At 39.1% G+C, this 20398-nt stretch overlaps 1 protein-coding gene across 1 annotated transcript; it reads right to left on the reverse strand.

The window, feature by feature from the left end:
• Positions 1-1982: 1982 nt before the first annotated feature.
• On the reverse strand, positions 1983-20398 carry LOC136239228 (uncharacterized). The gene is made up of 2 exons (XM_066029956.1): positions 19486-20398; positions 1983-2999 (listed from the first exon to the last, which is right to left on the reverse strand). The coding sequence occupies exons 1-2, from the start codon at positions 20389-20391 to the stop codon at positions 1983-1985; spliced, it is 1923 nt and encodes a 640-aa protein (XP_065886028.1). The 5' UTR covers positions 20392-20398.

The following is a 20398-nucleotide window of genomic DNA, read 5'->3' on the forward strand; positions in this document are numbered from 1 at the left end:
GTCTGGAGCAATTTTCTTCAAATTTGGTATGTAGACTCCCCTTCCTTGCTGGCACTTCTGTAGCAAATTGGCTGTGTTCCAGTGATTATGCAAACTAATAATATGATTAACTATCACGTTAATTAATATAGCAATCTATTGAGTTTTTGGCAATTGAAATACTCAAGGTCTCTTAGCAGCTAGAGACTGTACCCCAGAACCCTGGTTGCTGGTAACATGTGTTGTTTTTGGAAACTCTCCTTGAAAATTTGTGGCTAGTTTGCATGAGTAATTTCTTACAATATAGAGTGATTCATAATGTTTATTGAATCAAAATTGTTACCAAATTCAATTTCAGAGGAGTAAACTTGCTATTGTTTCATGGCTCCAGATCCACCTAGAACTACACCCCTAGCTATAACTGTTGCATACACCTGGAAACCCTTAGAAACAGCCACTGAGTATATATTTCAAGGCTTGAATTGAAGCTCATTGTATAAGTATTTTATGTTGTGTTACAGAGGTCTCAGTGTTGTCATAACAGTATTCACAAATTGTCCTGTTGTTATCATGTTGACTGTACAGGTAGTCATGTTGACATTGAACTGAGGACATGATCTGCTACTTGAAGTTGATCAATGAGTCCTGTCATTTTGATGAAGATTGTCTGCTGGGTGTAAGCAATGTTAGTACATATGGATTAATTTGAAGGTAACCATTGTAGTGCTCATCAGTTTGGTTTTAAGTAACACTAGATATGGGATGGATAGAGATATGTAACAAATTGTTACTGAATGTAAGGTGAGGATGGTGGACAGATGAAATGGATCTAGTAGTAGTGAGGTGGCTGATGATCTACCCGGAGTACATTGTGCCTGACTTCAAAAATGACAAATTTTAAAGCCATGTCAAAGCAAAAGATGGTGATGCTTCTACAGGTAGGTGTGTGTGTGTAGTGTGTGTGTGCGTATCTGTGTAGTGTGTGCGTGTGTTGTGTGTGTGCGCATGTGTGTAGTGTGTGTGTGCCATGTGTGCACACATGTGGCAACTTGCAGAAGTAACAACTGTCTCACATGATGGACAAAGGAAGTCCATGTGGAGTTCAAACTTCATCATCAGGTGTCTATAATATGGTAGAGTCCTGTTTGGTATTGGTCCTAATATCATGCCTACAAAGCGTGAGTAGTGGATGAATCGGTGTTACATAGATTTGATCAAACGAAATTCTTCTTTGCTTTGTATATGTGTGTTCATGAGTTCTATCATCATGGAGATCTATCCTGACAATGTTGTCACTGCTATATAGCCAGAAATTTTAGAGGGATGAAACTTTTGTGAAGTTTCCGAGTAATATAGCTTTATGAAAATGTTTGAGGCTATGTAATAGCTATTACTTTAACATAAAATCATTTTCTAGACTTTCATGAATTAGAAAATGTAAAAATTGTATCTTACAGTTTTGTGAAACTTCCATTCCTCGAAAATTTGCAGCTATATGTTAAAGTGTTAATGTGTGTTTAGATATGTATGTGTGCTAATGTGTGGCAGATTGCAGTGTTATGCCATAAAGTCTTGTTGTACCCTCCTCTGGTGTGTGATTGTGTTGTTGTGACATGTTGTAATGTCCATCATTACAGAGGTGTAGTGAGTTGGCTGAGTTGTCACAGAACCTGTCACTGATGTAGCAGGTGCTACCGGTGGATGTCAATTGTGAAGATGTGTAGGTGAGTCAGCAGCCACACCTCCTAACTAGCAAACTACACCAGCCACACCCACTTGATTTCTTAGTACATGCACAAGTTACTCTTTACTACACTGTTACCAATGAATACCACCATTTTATATAATTAATCATGTCAACTCTTAATTGTCCCAGCCACTCCACTATAACATCCATTGTATGTATTGTAATAGTCATTGGTCCCAGTTGGATATTTTAAGATAATAACAATTAATAATACTATAGCAACATACAACAATGTAAACAGTTATTAGTTATAGTCTTACTGGATACTACACTGAGTGTCTTCTGTAGGAATATTAATAGCAGCTGTTCTTTGTGTGAGGGTAGCTCTTCCCTTCTCCACTGTAGTGATGGAATGTGCCTTAGCTCCTGCAACATCTTCTCCACCAGTACAACCTCCAAGGACAAGGATGGTGTCAGAATCAATGGGGACTACAGCAACATTGAACCTGGGGCTGGACAATGATGATACTGTATTCCACTTGTTAGTAGATTCATCCAACATGGCAACATCAGAGGTAGTAACATAATGGAGATCATGACCACCCATGATCACTGGTGGGTGAGAGTTTGGTATTGTTATAGTATCATTGTGAGGGGCACTGGGTAACTTCATCCATTGAACTGGCTGGTTACTGGTAGTGGTGGATGATGTGATGATATCCACTGGTAGTTGGTATACTCTATTGGTCCTGCCTGTTGATATACTGTACCCCACAATGATGATCTTGTTGTCACTGATGGTGGGGTAAATGGCCGCCATTGGCTCTGGTAGGAGAATGGTACTCATCATCCAGTGAGATGGTTGTGTAGTGTTCAGTATCTCAATATTATCATTGATAGTATCCTCGTCTCTCCTTCCACCTGCTACTATGACATACTCTGAGTGACTCACTACTCCTGGTTTATTCCTGGCTCTTAACAAGTTGGGAAAGTGGTCAGTCCACCTGTTGTTTATGTAGGTGGTAACTTTATTAGTTCTCTTCTTAGTAACATTATCCCGTCCACCAATAACAGTTAATTTCCCATCAATCATTTGCAGTATACCATAGTAGTGACCAGGGGGAGGTAACTGTTCCCACTGGTCAGTGGTGATGTTGTAGCAGTAGACATGATAATGTGTATCATCATCTGGAACACCACCAGCCATGATGTATACCTTCTTGTCATGTAGGACTGCTGATATGTCATACATGGGAGAGGGCAGGTCTGCACACCTCTCCCATGTGATCTCATAACAACCAGTTTGAAGTGCCACCAGTAAAGGAGGTGATTCCTACAAGGAAGACATGAACACAGGATCACATGATCATGGTATGCCCTCAGTAATAACAGTTATCTCAACAATAGGATATAGTGTACCCCAGAATCAGATGAATAAGTAACACATGTAATTTAGTGTAGTGAATTACGATTAGTTAGCAGTGTGATTTTGTGGATTTCAGCAAAATCTATCAAAATACTAGAAATTACCAAATGTGACACTTAGATCAGTGATAGGTTACTATGGCTTTGCAACATGTGTTATACTATCATTTGATTGGTTACTTGTTATATCAAGTGTACATGTATTATCTGTAACTTTTTTTGCACTTTAGGTGTTTGTAGTCTAAAGTTCCTAAAGACAAGTTATAGTGGGTTATTGTGTGTATCACCATGACAACCAGACTCATTTGTCATCACAGCATTACCACAGTTCTCACATGATTTAGTAGTAATGTCACATAACACATGTGTGATTTGTACTACATACACACACACACACACACACCACACCACACCACACACACTACACTACACATACACCACACCACACACACTACACTACACTACACATACACCACACCACACACACTACACATACACTACACTACACACACTACACTACACTACACCACACACACTACACCACACACACTACACTACACATACACTACACACACTACACTACACCACACCACACACACTACACTACACATACACCACACACACTACACTACACATACACTACACTACACACTACACACACACACCACACCACACACACTACACACACCACACCACACACACTACACTACACACACACACACACTGCACTACACACTACACTACACACACACACACCACACCACACACACTACACTACACACTACACTACACTACACACACACTACACACACACACACACTACACTACACACTACACACACACACACACCACACTACACACACTACACTACACACTACACTACACACACACACACACACACACTACACTACACACTACACTACACACACACACCACACTACACTACACTACACACACACCACACCACACACACTACACTACACACTACACTACACACACACCACACCACACACACTACACTACACACACACTACACACACACTACACTACACACTACACACACACACACACACACACACCACACTACACTACACACACACACACTACACTACACTACACTACACATACACTACACACACTACACTACACACACACTACACACTACACTACACACACTACACTACACACACACTACACTACACACACACTACACACACACTACACACACACTACACTACACACACACTACACACACTACACTACACACACACTACACTACACACACACTACACTACACTACACACACCACACACACTACACTACACACACACTACACACACTACACTACACGCTACACTACACACACACACACACACCACACCACACACACTACACTACACATACACACACACACTACACTACACACTACACTACACACACACACACACATAGCTGTAAATCCATGCCATACACATGTACAGAAGTACACTAATTCACACTTGCCACGTGTGTTTATAGCAGATATTTGTAATCTTGCTGTTTTTAATGTGACTTAACTGCATGATTAAATTCAACACTGGATATCTTTACTGTAGAATCACTGTAACAGTATTAAAAGTCATACCAGAAATACATTACAGTGATCATGACAGCTCACACAACAGTTTTAAAATGTGTTCATGTATATTATAAACAACAAGTTTACAATAATCCACTGTACTTGATATACTTGACTATGTACACTATGGGCAAACACATGTGATCACATCTATATACACTATATTCATTAGAAGCCAATAATCTTATACTATTTTGTGTTGGATGTGTTCAATATGAAAAATGACATTACAACATTGTCTGCTTTCAGATTGTTGTCATGACAATGATTTGTCACTACTAGTATACAGGAGCAGACTATGGTTGATGGTATGATTAGTGATTCATGGTATAGGGGCTATTGTAAACTGAGAATTGTGTGGCACTTGTATGGATGCAATACAAAAGCTAAGTTCCTACACTGTATACTTAACTTTATGTTTGCAGTTTTAAATATTCACCTTAAAATGTAGTACTTGGAATATGTGTGTAACAACTAAGATCTGACTGTTCTATTAGAGTGTTTTGAGAATTGAACCTGACAGTGAGCGCTCTATTCAATCTAACATTAATCTTTTGCAGTGCTAACAGTCCTGGGATCATAATGTTGTCCTTGCTAGCTATTGATGTGCAAGGACTTGATTATTGTGATTTTAAAATCCTGGTCTTCCAGTACTATATTAGTATTACTAGTAGTATTCTGTGGAGCTACAACTAAACTGGCCGTGTTCACTTGTTCATAGTAACTGAGGGCCATGACTAGAGGAGTTCAGATGAACACCCTTTTAGTTTGTTAATGTTTTAAAAGTGTTTGGCAGATGATAACACGCTCATTTGCAGAAAAGGGAGGGGCCTAGGGCACTGAAAGCTACCGTCAGCTGATTAACTAAGGCCAAGCTTCACCATATACACCCTAAAATCCGGATGGAGCTAAAAAGTGATATACTGTAATAGAAAAGTAATGTAAATATATGCTAATAGATCAATCAAATGTAATATGTTTATTCCCAGACTACAAGGGTCTGGAGCCAAAGTTTGGCCATGACTAAACAAAAAGTGTGGTCACCCGTCAGATTTGAGAATGCCGTATTTTGTACATTTCATGTATCTAGAACTAAAGCTTTGTTCCTTTCATCATCCGGCTTATTGCAGTCTTTGACGTTTCTTTACAGTACTGTTGCCCGGCTTAATAAGCATTGACCCATCAAGCTGATTAGGTAATGTGTGATGTCATATAAATGTTATTATACTTCTATTGCGTGGCAACAGACCAGGGCGAGACTATTATGTTATGTGGTCTCAGTTTTAAGATAAGGCTAAAGATAATCTGTTGATTGAACACCTTCACCTTCTTAGTTTATAAAGTGTTGGTCTGTACACTGTATCTTGTTTATACAGAGTCCACTTCCATTAGTCTATACTCTATATAGTGCTACCTGTATGTACAATGTATATATCTACAAAAGTTTAGACCATCAAAGCTAAAATCACAACCACAACTTTGCACATCAGTTCAGCAACAATAGCTAAATTCATAGCCAAAAATCATACGTGAACTGCAGTATAAAGGAAGCTTTACCCATGTGTATGTCAAAAGGTTAACGGCTTTTATTGAGCAGAGAAGTACTGAGTATTCCAGCTACTGCTGCCAAGCTTAAAAATTGTGAATGGATAACTATGTCGATTAAATTTACTGCAAATTAATATAGTAATATCTATAGTGTGTGAATGTGAGGGTCCAACAATGTCGACTTTACCTGGAGAGAGGGTTACAATACCAAGGTGTTGTATAATGTCCTTAGCAAAGGACCGTGGAGATGTCGGCATTTTGGGGTTCCCATTGCTTAAATCTGTAGACTCATCCAGGACACTGTTGTCAAAATCGTCATTGTTGCTACTTATGCGATGGATATTGTCAATAGTCAGGTAAGTAAGAATTGCCAATAATACTAGCTAGCAACTAGTACACACATGCTAGCTCATTGCAGTCATCAGTGTGTACATTCAATGTGAGGCATAGAGTTTGGATAACTGAAGCCTTTCATTTATGTAATGCCAATCAACTACTCTAACAGAATATACACTACTCTAATAGAACAAACACCTGTTGCCGAAATACTCTTATAGAACAATCACTTACACAGTTTAGATAATTGAGGGTTTGGATGGTCGGGCAAAGTTGACTCATTCTTCCATCCTGCTGCCTCTAAATTCATTACTGCTATAATTGATTATGTGTGCTAGCATTTCAAATTAAAGTGAAGTAGCCATCATTTTCAGCTAAGGAAAATGGTCTTCCCCCTGAGGTGGTAAATTGTATACGTAAGCTTTAAGAAGGCCTCTGATAATCCTTGTATTGACAGATAGCTATAGCCTGTTACTGCTGTGATTTTGGGTGTAATTTAGAGTGTTTTCTTCAAAATTGATTAACCGCATCAAAATTGAGGAAGTAGCTGATAAGAAAATAAAGTTTCTATTATTAGCGCGCTTATAATAGAAACTTTCTTTCCGCTTGCCGAAATTTAGAACACATTGCGTTCAAAGCACAGGGAGTGCCGAATATTTAGAGATGCCGAAATTTTAGGGAATCTACGGTACGAGCTGAAGTGATGTTCTTATCCACACAAACTTTGTATGACCACAATTAAAGTGTGACCGGCTGAGCAAAATCCATTCATTTTTGCAAAATTCTATTTTGCCGTAAAACGTATTGAAATAAAAATACGTGTGTCACATTAATAATTTATGCACATTTTAATTGCTTCAGTACACAGTGCCAGTGAAGCAAAGCTCAAATACATAAAAACTATACACCAATGGATTTGCCTGTTCGTGGAGAATAAGTTCATGTTTGTACAGCAAAAGGAACGTGAGTTATGAACACTTATTTATAACGCAGTAGAAAAAGTTTACTACATATTCCCATTTCTTTATAGGAATAGCCTTCTTTGTCTACACGGAGGAGTACAGGGAAGGCACAATATCTTGATGGATTCACCAGTTTATGGTGAACAGATTTAGCTATGTTCAGTCTTTGTATATAGCTTGTTTCAGTTGTGAGTTGTAATCGATTATTAAAGCGCCTGTAATTTATTTGCTGTATTGCTGCTGTACAAATTACTGTTCCAACTGTCTAGCACTACACTCCAAGAATATTCGTCCTAAAAGCCGGGCTGAATCAAAACTTTCCTTTGTTAGTATAGATAACTAACAGAGAAGCAATTTGAGGAATGTGCAAAAAGGGCCAGTTTTTGTTCAGCCAGTTGCAATTTGTAAAATAAGATGTTCTTATGCATAGTCAAATACTGCATGTGACAGTAAATCTGGAGAGACTCCGAGAGTAATATATACTTTTCCTCGTGTGTCCAGAAAACACAACCTGATCCTGGTGTAAGGAACAGGAGTATGCAGCGCGTTGCCAGGCATGTAGAATAATTACCTCATGGCACAAGGAGTTTATCAGGAGATTTTGTGACACAGAAAATTTAGTTACATGCTTGCTATTGATTGTTCTTTAAAATGGCTACTTTATAGCATGCTCCTGGAGTAAGCCCGTTATCTAAAACTGCATCCAAAACGATTGTATGATTGCTTGAAGTTGTGAAAAAATAAGCAATTTTACATGATGAATTTATGCAGGCACCTGATGTTCACCAGAAAACAGGGTGGAAGAGCTGCTGTTGCTCAGCAGTGTTCAGTGAAGAAACATGTGTTGTGTAGGGGAAAGCAACCAATCAAGATGTTATAAAATAATGACCAGACTTTTGTGTACATAAACACCTGCTTTGTTGTCAAGTGTTCCAAAAAACCATTTTACAGGTGCTAAAATCCCAGGCACAAACACTCTGCACGATGAAGTATGTTGTGAATTTTAATGTTGCGAAGTGCCCTAAACACAAGATTAACTTCTTCACAATAAAAGCCTGCTATATGGTACGTAATACGGTTGTTTGTCACACAAAAGGAACACGTGGTATTGTTCTAAATGATGATTATTGTGAAAAGATCGAGATACTCTAATAAAGCAGTCAGGAAAAACACTGTAATAAAACAGTCACTTAGTTGTAGTGGAAACCTCTTCTTGAAATTCCTGCATATGTCCTTGTCTCTGCACATCAGTGAAAATTGAGGCTTGAATGTGTAGGTGGACAAATAGTTGAGAAGATATTTCTTGAGGCTTAAAGTGGTTTGTTTGAATTATGCTTCCTAGCAATGCATTGTAATGTAATTAATGAATTACAAAATATTGATGAATTACATTTAATTTTAGTAACATAGCAATTTGCATATATTAAAAAGATATAAATATGTACTGTGTGTTAAAGAGTCAATTAATCCAAGGAACGGTATTTTAAATGTTGGACAGTATCATCTCTAAGTGTTGTTACATTTGAGTGGTCAACTGGAGAAGCGACTACTCTATTACAGTAGCTGATTCCTCTATTAGGCTTTGTTTCCATTACCTGCATCTATTTTGACCACTACGTCAGTATCTATTATGGATTTCATATTTGTAAATACTTTGAAATGCATTGTAATTCTCAATGATTTTATTGGTAGAACTGGAGTAGAATAAATTTGAGCATAATGCTAGGAACTAAAATCAGTTTGAAAAAGATATCAAATCTTAAGTCAGTACATTTCATGAAAGAAAATCGAAATACTCTAATAGAACAGTCAATATTCCAATAGAGCAGTCTATAGCTCATACTACTCAAATAGAACAATAATGATTACTGGTAAGCATACAAAGGCAATCTACACTACATTGATGTTTAAATAACACATAAGCTACTGCTTTACAGCAAGATAGCTTTGTACCATAACAACAGAATATACACTCTAAAAATGGAGTATGCTTTCCACGCAAAAGATGGTGTCAAGGTGCACACTTTTAGCCCCAAACTGTGCTCCATGACACTGTTTAATAGACCTACAAGTATACAAGGATTCTGGTGCAGCTATTACGAAGCCTACATGTCTGGTCTACAAAGACAGATAGGGTTTACTGTGAACAGTGTAACTAACACATTAACAAACTTTACTGTGAACTTAGGTTTGCCAGACCTCTCCTATCAACTGTTAGCTATTCATCCCAGCCCAAGAAGTGTTTGTTCACTTAAGTTCGATTGACATCTCTAAGGCTTGTGGTCCTGATGCAATACCTGTTTTTTCATTGAAGGCTAGTGCAGAATTCATCTCCTCTCCACTAAGTTTTCTTTTCACAACCTCCTTGCACACAGCTACCTTACCAAAGGACTGGGTCACTGCAAATATTGTTCCTGTTTTTGAATGGGACGATCATTCAGTTGTTAAGAATTATCACCCCATTAGTCTTATATCATTGGTTATCAAGACAATGGAAAGGATTATCTGTGTCTGTTTTGGAATCTCACAATAAAATCAGCCCCTGTCAGTTTGGATTCCGTAAGGGTTGTTCAACTTCTCATTTATTGTTACAAGTTGTGCATGATTGGGCAAAGACACTTAATTCTCGGAGCAGTTCTCATGGTTTGCTGTTGGATTTTGCAAAAGCATTTGACAGTGTACCTCATCAGCATCTTTACTAAAGTTAGAATGTTTGGAGATTCAAGGTGACCTGGCTTGATTATTGTCTTACTAATTGTTTTCAGCACATAATGATAAAAGGACAGTTCTCTGAATGGATACCTGTGTTGTGTGGAGTCACTCAAGGATCTATTTAGGACCTCTGCTATTTATATTGTATATTGATGATCTCCATGCTGTAGTTAAGTCATCCTCTTTGAAAATATATGTTGATGATGTTGCTTTGTATGTTGAAGTATCCTCCTATGAAGATTGTATTGAGTTACAGGATGATTTAAGTCATGTTCATGCGTGGTCTCTTATGTGGCAATTGACCCTCAGTCCAAGCAAATATGAGGCCTTGAATATTACAAATAAATGTTCTCCTGTTTCATTTGTTTATACAACTGATTCTGTTCCAGTTGCGAAGTGAAATATCTTGGTGTTATCATTAGTTCAAACTTGAAATGGAATGATCACTGTCAGCACATTGTACACAAAGCAACTCAATCTCTGAATCGTTTGCAAAGAACCATGTATGGATGCACAGACAGAGTTAAAGCAACAGCTTGTTTAACTCTTTTGAGGCCTTTCCTTGAATATTGTAATGTTGTATGGACTCTCTACACTGCTAAGAACATTAACTTGATAGAGTCAGTACAACGTAGAGCTGCAAGGTGGATAAAAAGTTCTTTTTACTCTTTAACTTTTCAGTGGACTAAATCCAGTGATGAATGTTTGAGGGAGCTTGAATGGCCATCTTTGGAGCAGAGATGTAATTATGCTTGTGTTACAATGTTATATGCTATTGTAATAAACTTACTCCAATCAAGTTTTCTGATTGTTTGATCTTCCAACCTGGTCTCACCCTTTTTGACAATTTGTTGTTTACCCTCCTCCATCAATGCTTTCTGCCATTCATTTCTTGTCAATTCCATATTTATGTGGACTTCAATCACTTTTGATGTGTTGACAACTTCTGTTAATCATTTTAAGCTAAAACTGAAACATTTTTTTGGGTTTTTAAATTCTAATTAATTTTCTGTGACTTTAATCTTATGTTTGTGTGTGTTTCTTTGTTTTTGTAGTTGTTTGTTTGGTATAGTTGTATGATGTGTGTAATTGTTGTGGGGAAGCACCCTGTACAGGCTAATGCCTTTTGTGTGACCCCCCGTCACTGACTGTATCTTGTGTTGATGTGATCTAAGTATTTTTCCTAAGATTCCTGTAGAAAAATGGGGTTTGGGTAGGTGTACAGGGCTCTTCCCTCCCTTATTATTCGTATTTACCATAAATTACCAGCTTTAGCCAATTTACCTGTATACCTAGTGTGCATGCACACTCTTTTCACATTAACTCTGTAAAACCTTATATAATTTTCATACACGTTTTACAAATATTTCATTGTTAGTTAGTCGCAAAATTTAAAAATGACATTTTAATTTAACAACTCACCAGTTTAAAGGTGTCTAGTGGACAGGAAACATGGTATTGATAAATATTGACCTTCAAGAATCTCATTCATAATAAGTGCAGGAGCTTAGCCCCCTCTCACAAAATGGACGATATCCGCAAATGACAAAATGTAATATATCATAATTGACAAGATGGCCATGTTAGTGTGCGGGCTTCAGAGTGTGTTGGAAAACATTGTTCATGGTTTTTAAAACAGGTGCATGCCCACATTTAGCCTACTGTGGGCACATGCCTGGTTTATTGAAATTGTTTTCATAAAAATGCGTCTGTTACGTGAGTATGTGTGTGCGTGCATTTTCATCTTGTTTGTTGATCTTTCCAAAGCTTATGATTCTGTGCCAAGAAAGGCATTGTGGTGTGCTTTGCGGAAATATGGTGTACCTGACTGTTTGATAGATTTAGTGCGTTCTTTTCACATTAGTCATTCAGTGTTGGCTAAGTCATTGTGATGCAGCAGGAATTGAGGTACTGTACAAGGTAGGGAAACTTGTTGGAGAGAGTACCAGAAGACCATCATCATTTGTCATAACTGAGTACTTGTTTGCTGATGATGCAGCCCTGATTTGTTCCTCTAGGGCAGATATGCAGCTAGGATATTTGAGGAAGCCACTGTAAAGTTTGGTTTGACCCTTAGTAAGGATGTCAAAACCCCGCAAAATTACGGAATTTCTTCTCCCATAAATTTCATTAAAAAGTGGTACAATGAATTGCGCGTCTTTCAGACAATTTAGGCACTAGAATTTTTCATCTCATAGTGATGAACTGGTCATGGTAGTGCTCTTCTGGTGAGTTTCCTCGTGATTAGAGTAGCTAGGTGTATGTGTAAGCCCCAATGTTAGTTCCCTGCCTAGAAAATGTATGGAAGATGACAGCAGGCTAGTTTTGTCTATCGCCATGCACAACAGCGTTCCAGTTAATCGATAGGCTGGTTTTCAGTCAATGCAAGATGCAACTTGAACACCTGTATTAGTTTCCTGGCAATTCTACGCAATTGACAATACAAAGTGACATAATCACCCATACGTCACTTGTTTTTGTTTTGTGCCATGGCTACCAATGGTGCTCAATAGAGAAGTCTGGAGAACCACCTATTTGTTTATTTAACAATTACTGGCTACCACAAAAGCAAATGTGGCAAACCTATATATCAATCTGCAGCATTTTCATGCTCTACAAGATGTTGTGGCTAAAACATGCATTTGTCAAACTTTTAAAAATCCGTTTGACATCCTTACCCTTAGTATACCAAAGACCAAGTTACTTGTTGCAGGTGTGTAGCTTCATTGGAATTAGGTGGTGGTAGTGTGGAGGTAGTGAAGGAGATTAAGTATTTGGGGTCACTTGTAGAGGCACATGGTAGAATGACAGGGGAGGTTAAAGATAATTTTTGGTGAGCTTTGCAATTCTGTGTTTAAGGCTCGTGATCTTAGTATTAAAACTAAAAGACTTGTTTATCAATCTATAGTCAATGGTATCCTTTTGTACAGTGTTTGCTCCCACTCAGATACTTGTGAAGAAGCTAGAGACCTATCATCATCACTGTATTAGACGCATTATGGGTATTGGACATGCTGTACAGTGGGCAGAGCATATCACCACTGCTCAATTGGCTGAAGTGTTTTGGTATGCGAGAGTCTATTAGTATTCTGTTGATTCTGAGTAGACTTAGATTGTTGGGACATGTGGCATGCATGCTTGATGATGGCATACCAAAGAGAATTCTGTTTGGATGGCTCCCAAGGGTACGACTAGCTCATGGTGTGAAACTATAGCGGAGAGATAAAGTTAGACAGGACTTAAAAGAACATTTCAATCAATGACTGTTTATGGTACCAGCAAGCTCAAGATTGGGATTTATGGAAGCAAATGATTAATGGAGGAGTGGAGAATTTGTTAGCTGCACTACATTCTGAATCTAATTCTTTTCACTGTCAGACCTGCCAAAGGTCTTTCAGGATATAGCTCAACACAAATGTATAACTATTCATCCTTGACATAGTCATCACTGATCTAATGTGGATTCTTCAACTAGAGCATCAACCACTGGATGGCTCTCTTCCAATGTGTGCGTGTGTGTGTGTGTGTGAGGCAGCATAGCCAAGTGGTTAGGGCATCTACCTGGTGATCACAGATCCCAGGTTCAATTCCCGGTTATGCCACTTTGGTGTTGTTGTTTCCTTGAGCAAGAAACTTTACTCACATTGCTCCAGTCTACCCAGCTGTTAATGGGAACCTGGTGGCCTGGTGTCAACTGGGGAAGCAGCCCACCCAGCTGTAACATCAATGGGTACCTGGTATTAACTGGGGAAGCAAATGCCCAACTGTCCTTGTTTCACTTAGCAGTGTTGAGGCTCAAGCACCTGAGTGGTGCACAGGCATCCCAGTGCTGGTTCACTAGGTGGCAATAGCTGTGCTTCGTACGGCTGCTGTAGGCTATGCTTTGTGTGCCAAGTGGCTAGAGCATCAGGTAGCATAGCATAGTGGCAGCATAGCCAAGTGGCTAGAGCATCAGCCTGGTAATCAAAAGGTTCCAGGTTCAATGCCAATTTGGTGTTGTTGTTGTTGTTGTTACTAGAAACTTTACTCACATTACTCCAGTCTACCCAGCTGTATATTGGGGACCTGGTGCCCTGGTGTCATCTCGGGAAGCAGCCCACCCAGCTGAAACATCAAATTAGTGTTTACTGGGGAAGCAAATGTCCAGCTGTCCTCCTTGTCTCACTTAAGGTCATTGTGGAACTACAGGTTTTGTGATCTCTCTCTGTGAGACCTGGATGGTCCTTCTGTCAGGAGGGTGTGCCTGCACACAGCTCAAGCACCTTAATGGTGCACAGGCATCCCAGTGCTAGTTCGCTGGGTGGCAATAGCTGTGTTTTACATGAATGCTGTAGGCTTACTTTGCTTTGCTTTAATGGTTTTGCCTTTGTGTATGTGTGCTAGTGATACTACATTATATCGTATCATGATATCACAATAATCATGATAGAAACATTTCATGAAATTATGATAGAGAAAAAGCCATATTGTGATAAAAGAAATTATTCAGTGAAAAGATATTTGCAAAATGTTAGGATATTTCTCTGGCAACATGTGGTGATGAATAATTGATTGACTGAGTTAATCTTGTCCTGTGAAAGCATTAAAATATTCAATTCACTATACATTTTATCATTATAACACCCTTATATACAAGGGATATGACAAAAATATACGTACTTGTGCCCTGCAGGCACTCGTGTGTATATTTTTGTCATATCGTGTTATAACTGTTATATTCTGCACCCCAGTGAATGAAACGGTTATAGATAGCAAGTTGTAGTGAAACAGCACCTGTTGAGTAGACATCCTTGATGGATCAGACATTTTAGATTCTTTAGCAGTACCACTCCCATCTACTCGCGATTAGTGAAGGAGACAAAGAGTTAGTGAAGGAGACAAGAGTTAATCAAAAATCCTCCTTGCTCAGGTGAATAATTCTAGGCGCTTGTCAGTATTAGAGACTTGAAATCCTTGATGGATCAGGCATTTTAGACTCTATAGCGGTGCCATGTCCATCTACTCGTGATTATTGAAGCAGACAAGAGTTAGTGAAGGAGACAAGAGGTCATCGAAAATTGCTCAGGTGAAGAGACTTGTTTACCATTTAGATAAGGAATGTGTAAAGTTACACCATATATGGTAAGCGTAGCCACAAAGCATGGTATATACCACAGTGCGGCGCTTTTGATCTCAACCACACGTGTGGTATATATATTGTGACTATCGTGATATAAGTCCCATGATATAAAATTTTCATATTGTAGCATCACTAGTGCTTTTTGCATGTGTGTGTGTGTGCGCAAAAATGGTCAAAAATTTGCGGACAAATCTGTTTTTGTGTTGATGTTGGGGAGGCCTGGGTTACCAACAGACCCTCTCTAACTCATACTTTTACTTGTACATGTGGATGTACTTTTAAGCGCTCTGGAGACCTGACAAGATATCAACACTTTTGTAGTAGATAACATCTAGATAATGGAAGCCTGGGACCCTCCTCTTTTCACTATTCCTGTGGAAGGACCTTTCGTAGGAGGGGGGGATCTCACCAGGCATCACATTTTTGCAAGCAATGTAACCCTGACCCACTAGTGATCTTATCCAATCCAGTAGTTTCCCAGAGGATACTGCAATCATCTACGGAAGGGTATTACAGTGTGTGTGTGTGTGTGTGTGTGTGTGTGTCTGTCTGTATTAAACTTCCGCACAGGTAAACTTTCCTGTGAGGTTGTGAACAATCTTCCTTTAACTGAAAAACAAATTACAAATTATTTAGTGAATTTTGAAATACATAATTACATAATTAGCTAAAATAATCAATTATATGGTATTTGTAAAAGCTAAATACACAAGCACCTGGTTTTTAGAAGGTATGTAGCATAACATAAACCTGTTTACACATGAGAACAGGTGATAATAAAGTAAGAAGTAGTAAACGTATTGTGACAATGCAAAACAGGCTCCAACGAGGAAAGCAGACCAAAATTCTTAAATGCATCCACACAATTGTATATTTCACCTTCACCCTCTTTCAACACTATCATAGTGAAATGCTATACCTCACCCAATATCTCCTGGTACAAAGTCCCCCACACTAGCACTGCCATTTTGTTTTGTGATGTCAACAAATCATCAAAAAACATCATCATGGATATCGTCATTAGGTTAACTAGGGATGTATCTGCAAGAAGTTACTAATGCATGGAAAGCAGTCTGAACAGTAGGAGGTTGGACTCAAGATTTGGCAGTATAATAGTACAACATAGTTTGTACTAGCTAGGTCACTCCATATGAGAATGCTGTATATATTGCATCCCCCTCTGCCCAATGCCTCTTAACGCTGGTTGGTCCCTAGTGGGATAGAATGACCTTACATGATGTCTCAAAGTACCATGCTGTTGGCTATATGATGCTGTTGGCTATATGATGCTGTTGGCTATATGATGCTGTTGGCTATATGATGCTATTGGCTATATGATGCTGTTGGCTATATGATGCTGTTGGCTATATGATGCTATTGGCTATATGATGCTGTTGGCTATATGATGCTGTTGGCTATATGATGCTATTGGCTATATGATGCTGTTGGCTATATGATGCTGTTGGCTATATGATGCTGTTGGCTATATGATGCTGTTGGCTATATGATGCTGTTGGCTATATGATGCTGTTGGCTATATGATGCTGTTGGCTATATGATGCTGTTGGCTATATGATGCTGTTGGCTATATGATGCTGTTGGCTATATGATGCTGTTGGCTATATGATGCTGTTGGCTATATGATGCTGTTGGCTATATGATGCTGTTGCATTGATGACTGCTGGCTATATGGATCACCTTTCTGGAAACAGGAACCACAATTTAATAGAGGCATAAGAAGATATTTCAGGAAGAGGTTGCTGAAGTGGAAGACAGACTCACCTGCAAGGGGTCTGGTGCATCCCCCAGATGCTGATGACACTTTCAGAATTGTAAGGTTCTAAATCACATTAAAACAATGATCACATAATTATATACAAACACTGTACTGTAACACAGTAGCTACTTGTAAATACTGATTACAACCCTATATATACATTCTACTGTAAGTCTCAGTGCAACTATCATACAGTATGATAGTACTATATAGTAGGGATCACAAAGGAGTAGGCGTGACCCACAAAATAACAACACCCAAAAACCAGCCTCAACTTTCCCTGACAATGATGAGGTAGTATTGGTTAGGCAAAACTAAGCCCAAACAAGCCTTCAGGTCGACCCGAAATGCTTCCGACAAGTTGCTACGGAATTTAAAAAAATTATTTAATGGAATTTTCTACCGATTGACTTAATAACTAATGCCTTCAGACAAGCATAAGCAAGCTAAGGCTACAAGCTCGATTTTTTCACTGTTAAACGTCGCTTCAGCCCAAGAGGTGCCTTTTGGCATACTATAGTATGTACAATGCATTCTTCATGGACTTACCACTGTCCTCCTTTGTGTCCCAATTCATCTTTGCTGACAGTGAAAAGTGTCAATTTGGCAGTAGCACGTGATGGCTTCCCTTCGTAACGGAAATTGCTCTATAGTGGCTATTTTAATTGCAGAGGTACTTTTCGAACAGTTCTTGATTCGTACTGCCGTGTAACAGATTGAACATAGCCGACAATGAAGCATAACAGATACTTCACTTTTCAGACCATAATTGATATAACTGGGGCGCATGGCACTATTTCTTTCTTTCGGTATGTGTGGATTGCAAAGGTGCTTTTCGAGCAGTTCTTGATTCAAAAAGCTGTTTAACGGGTTGAACATAGCTGACAATGGATACTTCACTTTTCAGACGATAATTGATATAGCTGGGGTACGTGGCACCTTTTCATATACGGTATGCATGTGGGTTCACCAGTCGTAATACAAAAAATGTTAACAAACAAGCATACAAAAAAATTTGGAATTTTCAACTAGAGTAGGGACCATAGCACATCGATAAAAAGTACTTAAACAAGCTGTAGTGCACGATATGAAAACAATAAGAAGTGTTATATCCCTACGTACTGTGCATTTCTATTATGGTATCTTGGAGCACAGTAGGGATATAACACTTCTTATTGTTTAACTATGATTTTATATCGTGCACTACTCCAGCTTGTTTAAGTGCTTTTTATCTATGTGCCATGGTCCCTACTCTAGTTGAAAAGTCCAAAAAAAATTGTGTACTTGTGTATATATGCACTAGAATGCAACGACTGCCTTGGCCAAATTACCTGAGAGATGCAACAAATTAATCCCTTCAGTCATCACTGTTAATTGTAATAATATCAGTTATTTTTATTTCATTGTGTTAATTTCAGTAATTGTTTTATCAATTAAATCATCCGCTGCTCTAAAGCAGATACATTGACAAGTTGTTCGGAAGTTAGCAAGCACTACCAGACAACTTAAGTACACTAGAGAAGGACCCCACTGCTGTTGTACAGTAACAGCAAGAAGAGGGGCTACACGCAACACACGTACATACTCAGTTGGCAATGACAACATTACAGATCACAATCAACATTGCAAGAAGTACATGTAGCTCTTTTTCAATATTACCAGCGCCGTGTTAATACAGCTACATACTAAAGGTGTTTGCTGCATCATAACTTGCACCCTTGTCACTTCAATAAAATTAATGTTATAACTGGAACAGGAGTCAGAACTTGAATATAATCTCTGCACAAGGGAGACACGTGATCATTTCATCATGTTGGCATGTGAATCTACTTCTTGTGATCACTAATGACAATGATCCAACCAGTGTTTTAAACAGCCTATGGCGAGCTGCAGCAGCGAAATCGTCATCAGCACTTGATGCATCTTCTCTATTCATGTGATCTATTTTAATTACTTTATGCACTCACAGGTAAACTTTGTGGGGGTCTCCAGCACCCTGCTTTCTACACTATGTCTCAGGTGGGGTGACCTCACATGCATTTTATGGTTGGAATATGATGTTGAAGAGCCCATGAGTATAGTTAAATTAGACATAATCAAGTATACTTTTGAGCAGCCGTCCCAAACATGTATTGGCACTCTATATGCACATGGAGCAGCCAATACGTGCATGGACAGCCCATACAGATACACTTGTATGCATGGCCATCCCGTACATGTATATATGGGACAAATACACATATAGGGTTCAAACATATATCACTTGTGGTACATATGATAACATTCTTGTTATATTTGGTCATTTTATATTACAACACATACCTTAATCCTCTTAGACGCTTCTGCAATTGTGGGACGTTTGGCTGGGTTGTTGCTCAAACAAGACTCTACCAGTGGCCTCAACCCTTTGGCTTCTCCAGTCATCTCATCTAGATATTCTTGTCGACGCTCAACTTCAGTAAATGCTATGGGTTTGTCAGTCTCAGGATCAAGCAGTACTTGGGCTGTTGGAGTTGGCCATTTGTGAGTGCAAACAAACAGCACAATGCCTGCAAAGGAGAACACATCCAACTTGACACCATAGACTGGTATCGGCTGTAAAGCTTCTGGAGCCATGAAATCCACAGTTCCTGGAGCTTTGGTCAGCTTGCTCCTTGTGGCTCTGCTGTCACCCTTCACCACCTTAGCCACTCCCAGGTCTGCAAGCTTAGCAACTGGGACTCCCCCCTTGCCTTTCTTCAGCAGGATGTTATTAGGAGACAAGTCACGATGGATTACTGTAGGCATCAAAGCATGAAGATAACTCAAACCTTCAGCTACATCGAGCAATATCGAGCCTTTCCTCATCAGGGCGGTTTTGGGCAGTTTCTTCATGTAGGCGGTCAAGCTTTCATCCATCAACTCCATGATCATGGCAGGGATCTTGGAATCCTTCTGCGGATAATAGATTCCTAAAAACCGAACGATATTTGGATGCTTTAAGACGCTGCAATGGTGACACTCGCGAAGAAAACCTTCCTTGACGCTTTTCTGCTCTTGTTCTCCTACCCCTTCCACGAGGATCGAGTGAATCTCTTTGACGGCGCAAATGTGTCCACAATACTTCACTGTGAACACCCTGCCATAAGCTCCGCGACCTATCTCTTCACCTACTGGTTCAATCTCAGACTTGGATATTGTAAGGTCTTTCAACCCCTCGCTGATTGCGTTGATCGATACTTCGGCCATTTTCGCT

This window comes from Dysidea avara, chromosome 11 (genome assembly GCF_963678975.1).
Source record: "Dysidea avara chromosome 11, odDysAvar1.4, whole genome shotgun sequence".
Lineage (NCBI taxonomy): Eukaryota > Metazoa > Porifera > Demospongiae > Dictyoceratida > Dysideidae > Dysidea > Dysidea avara.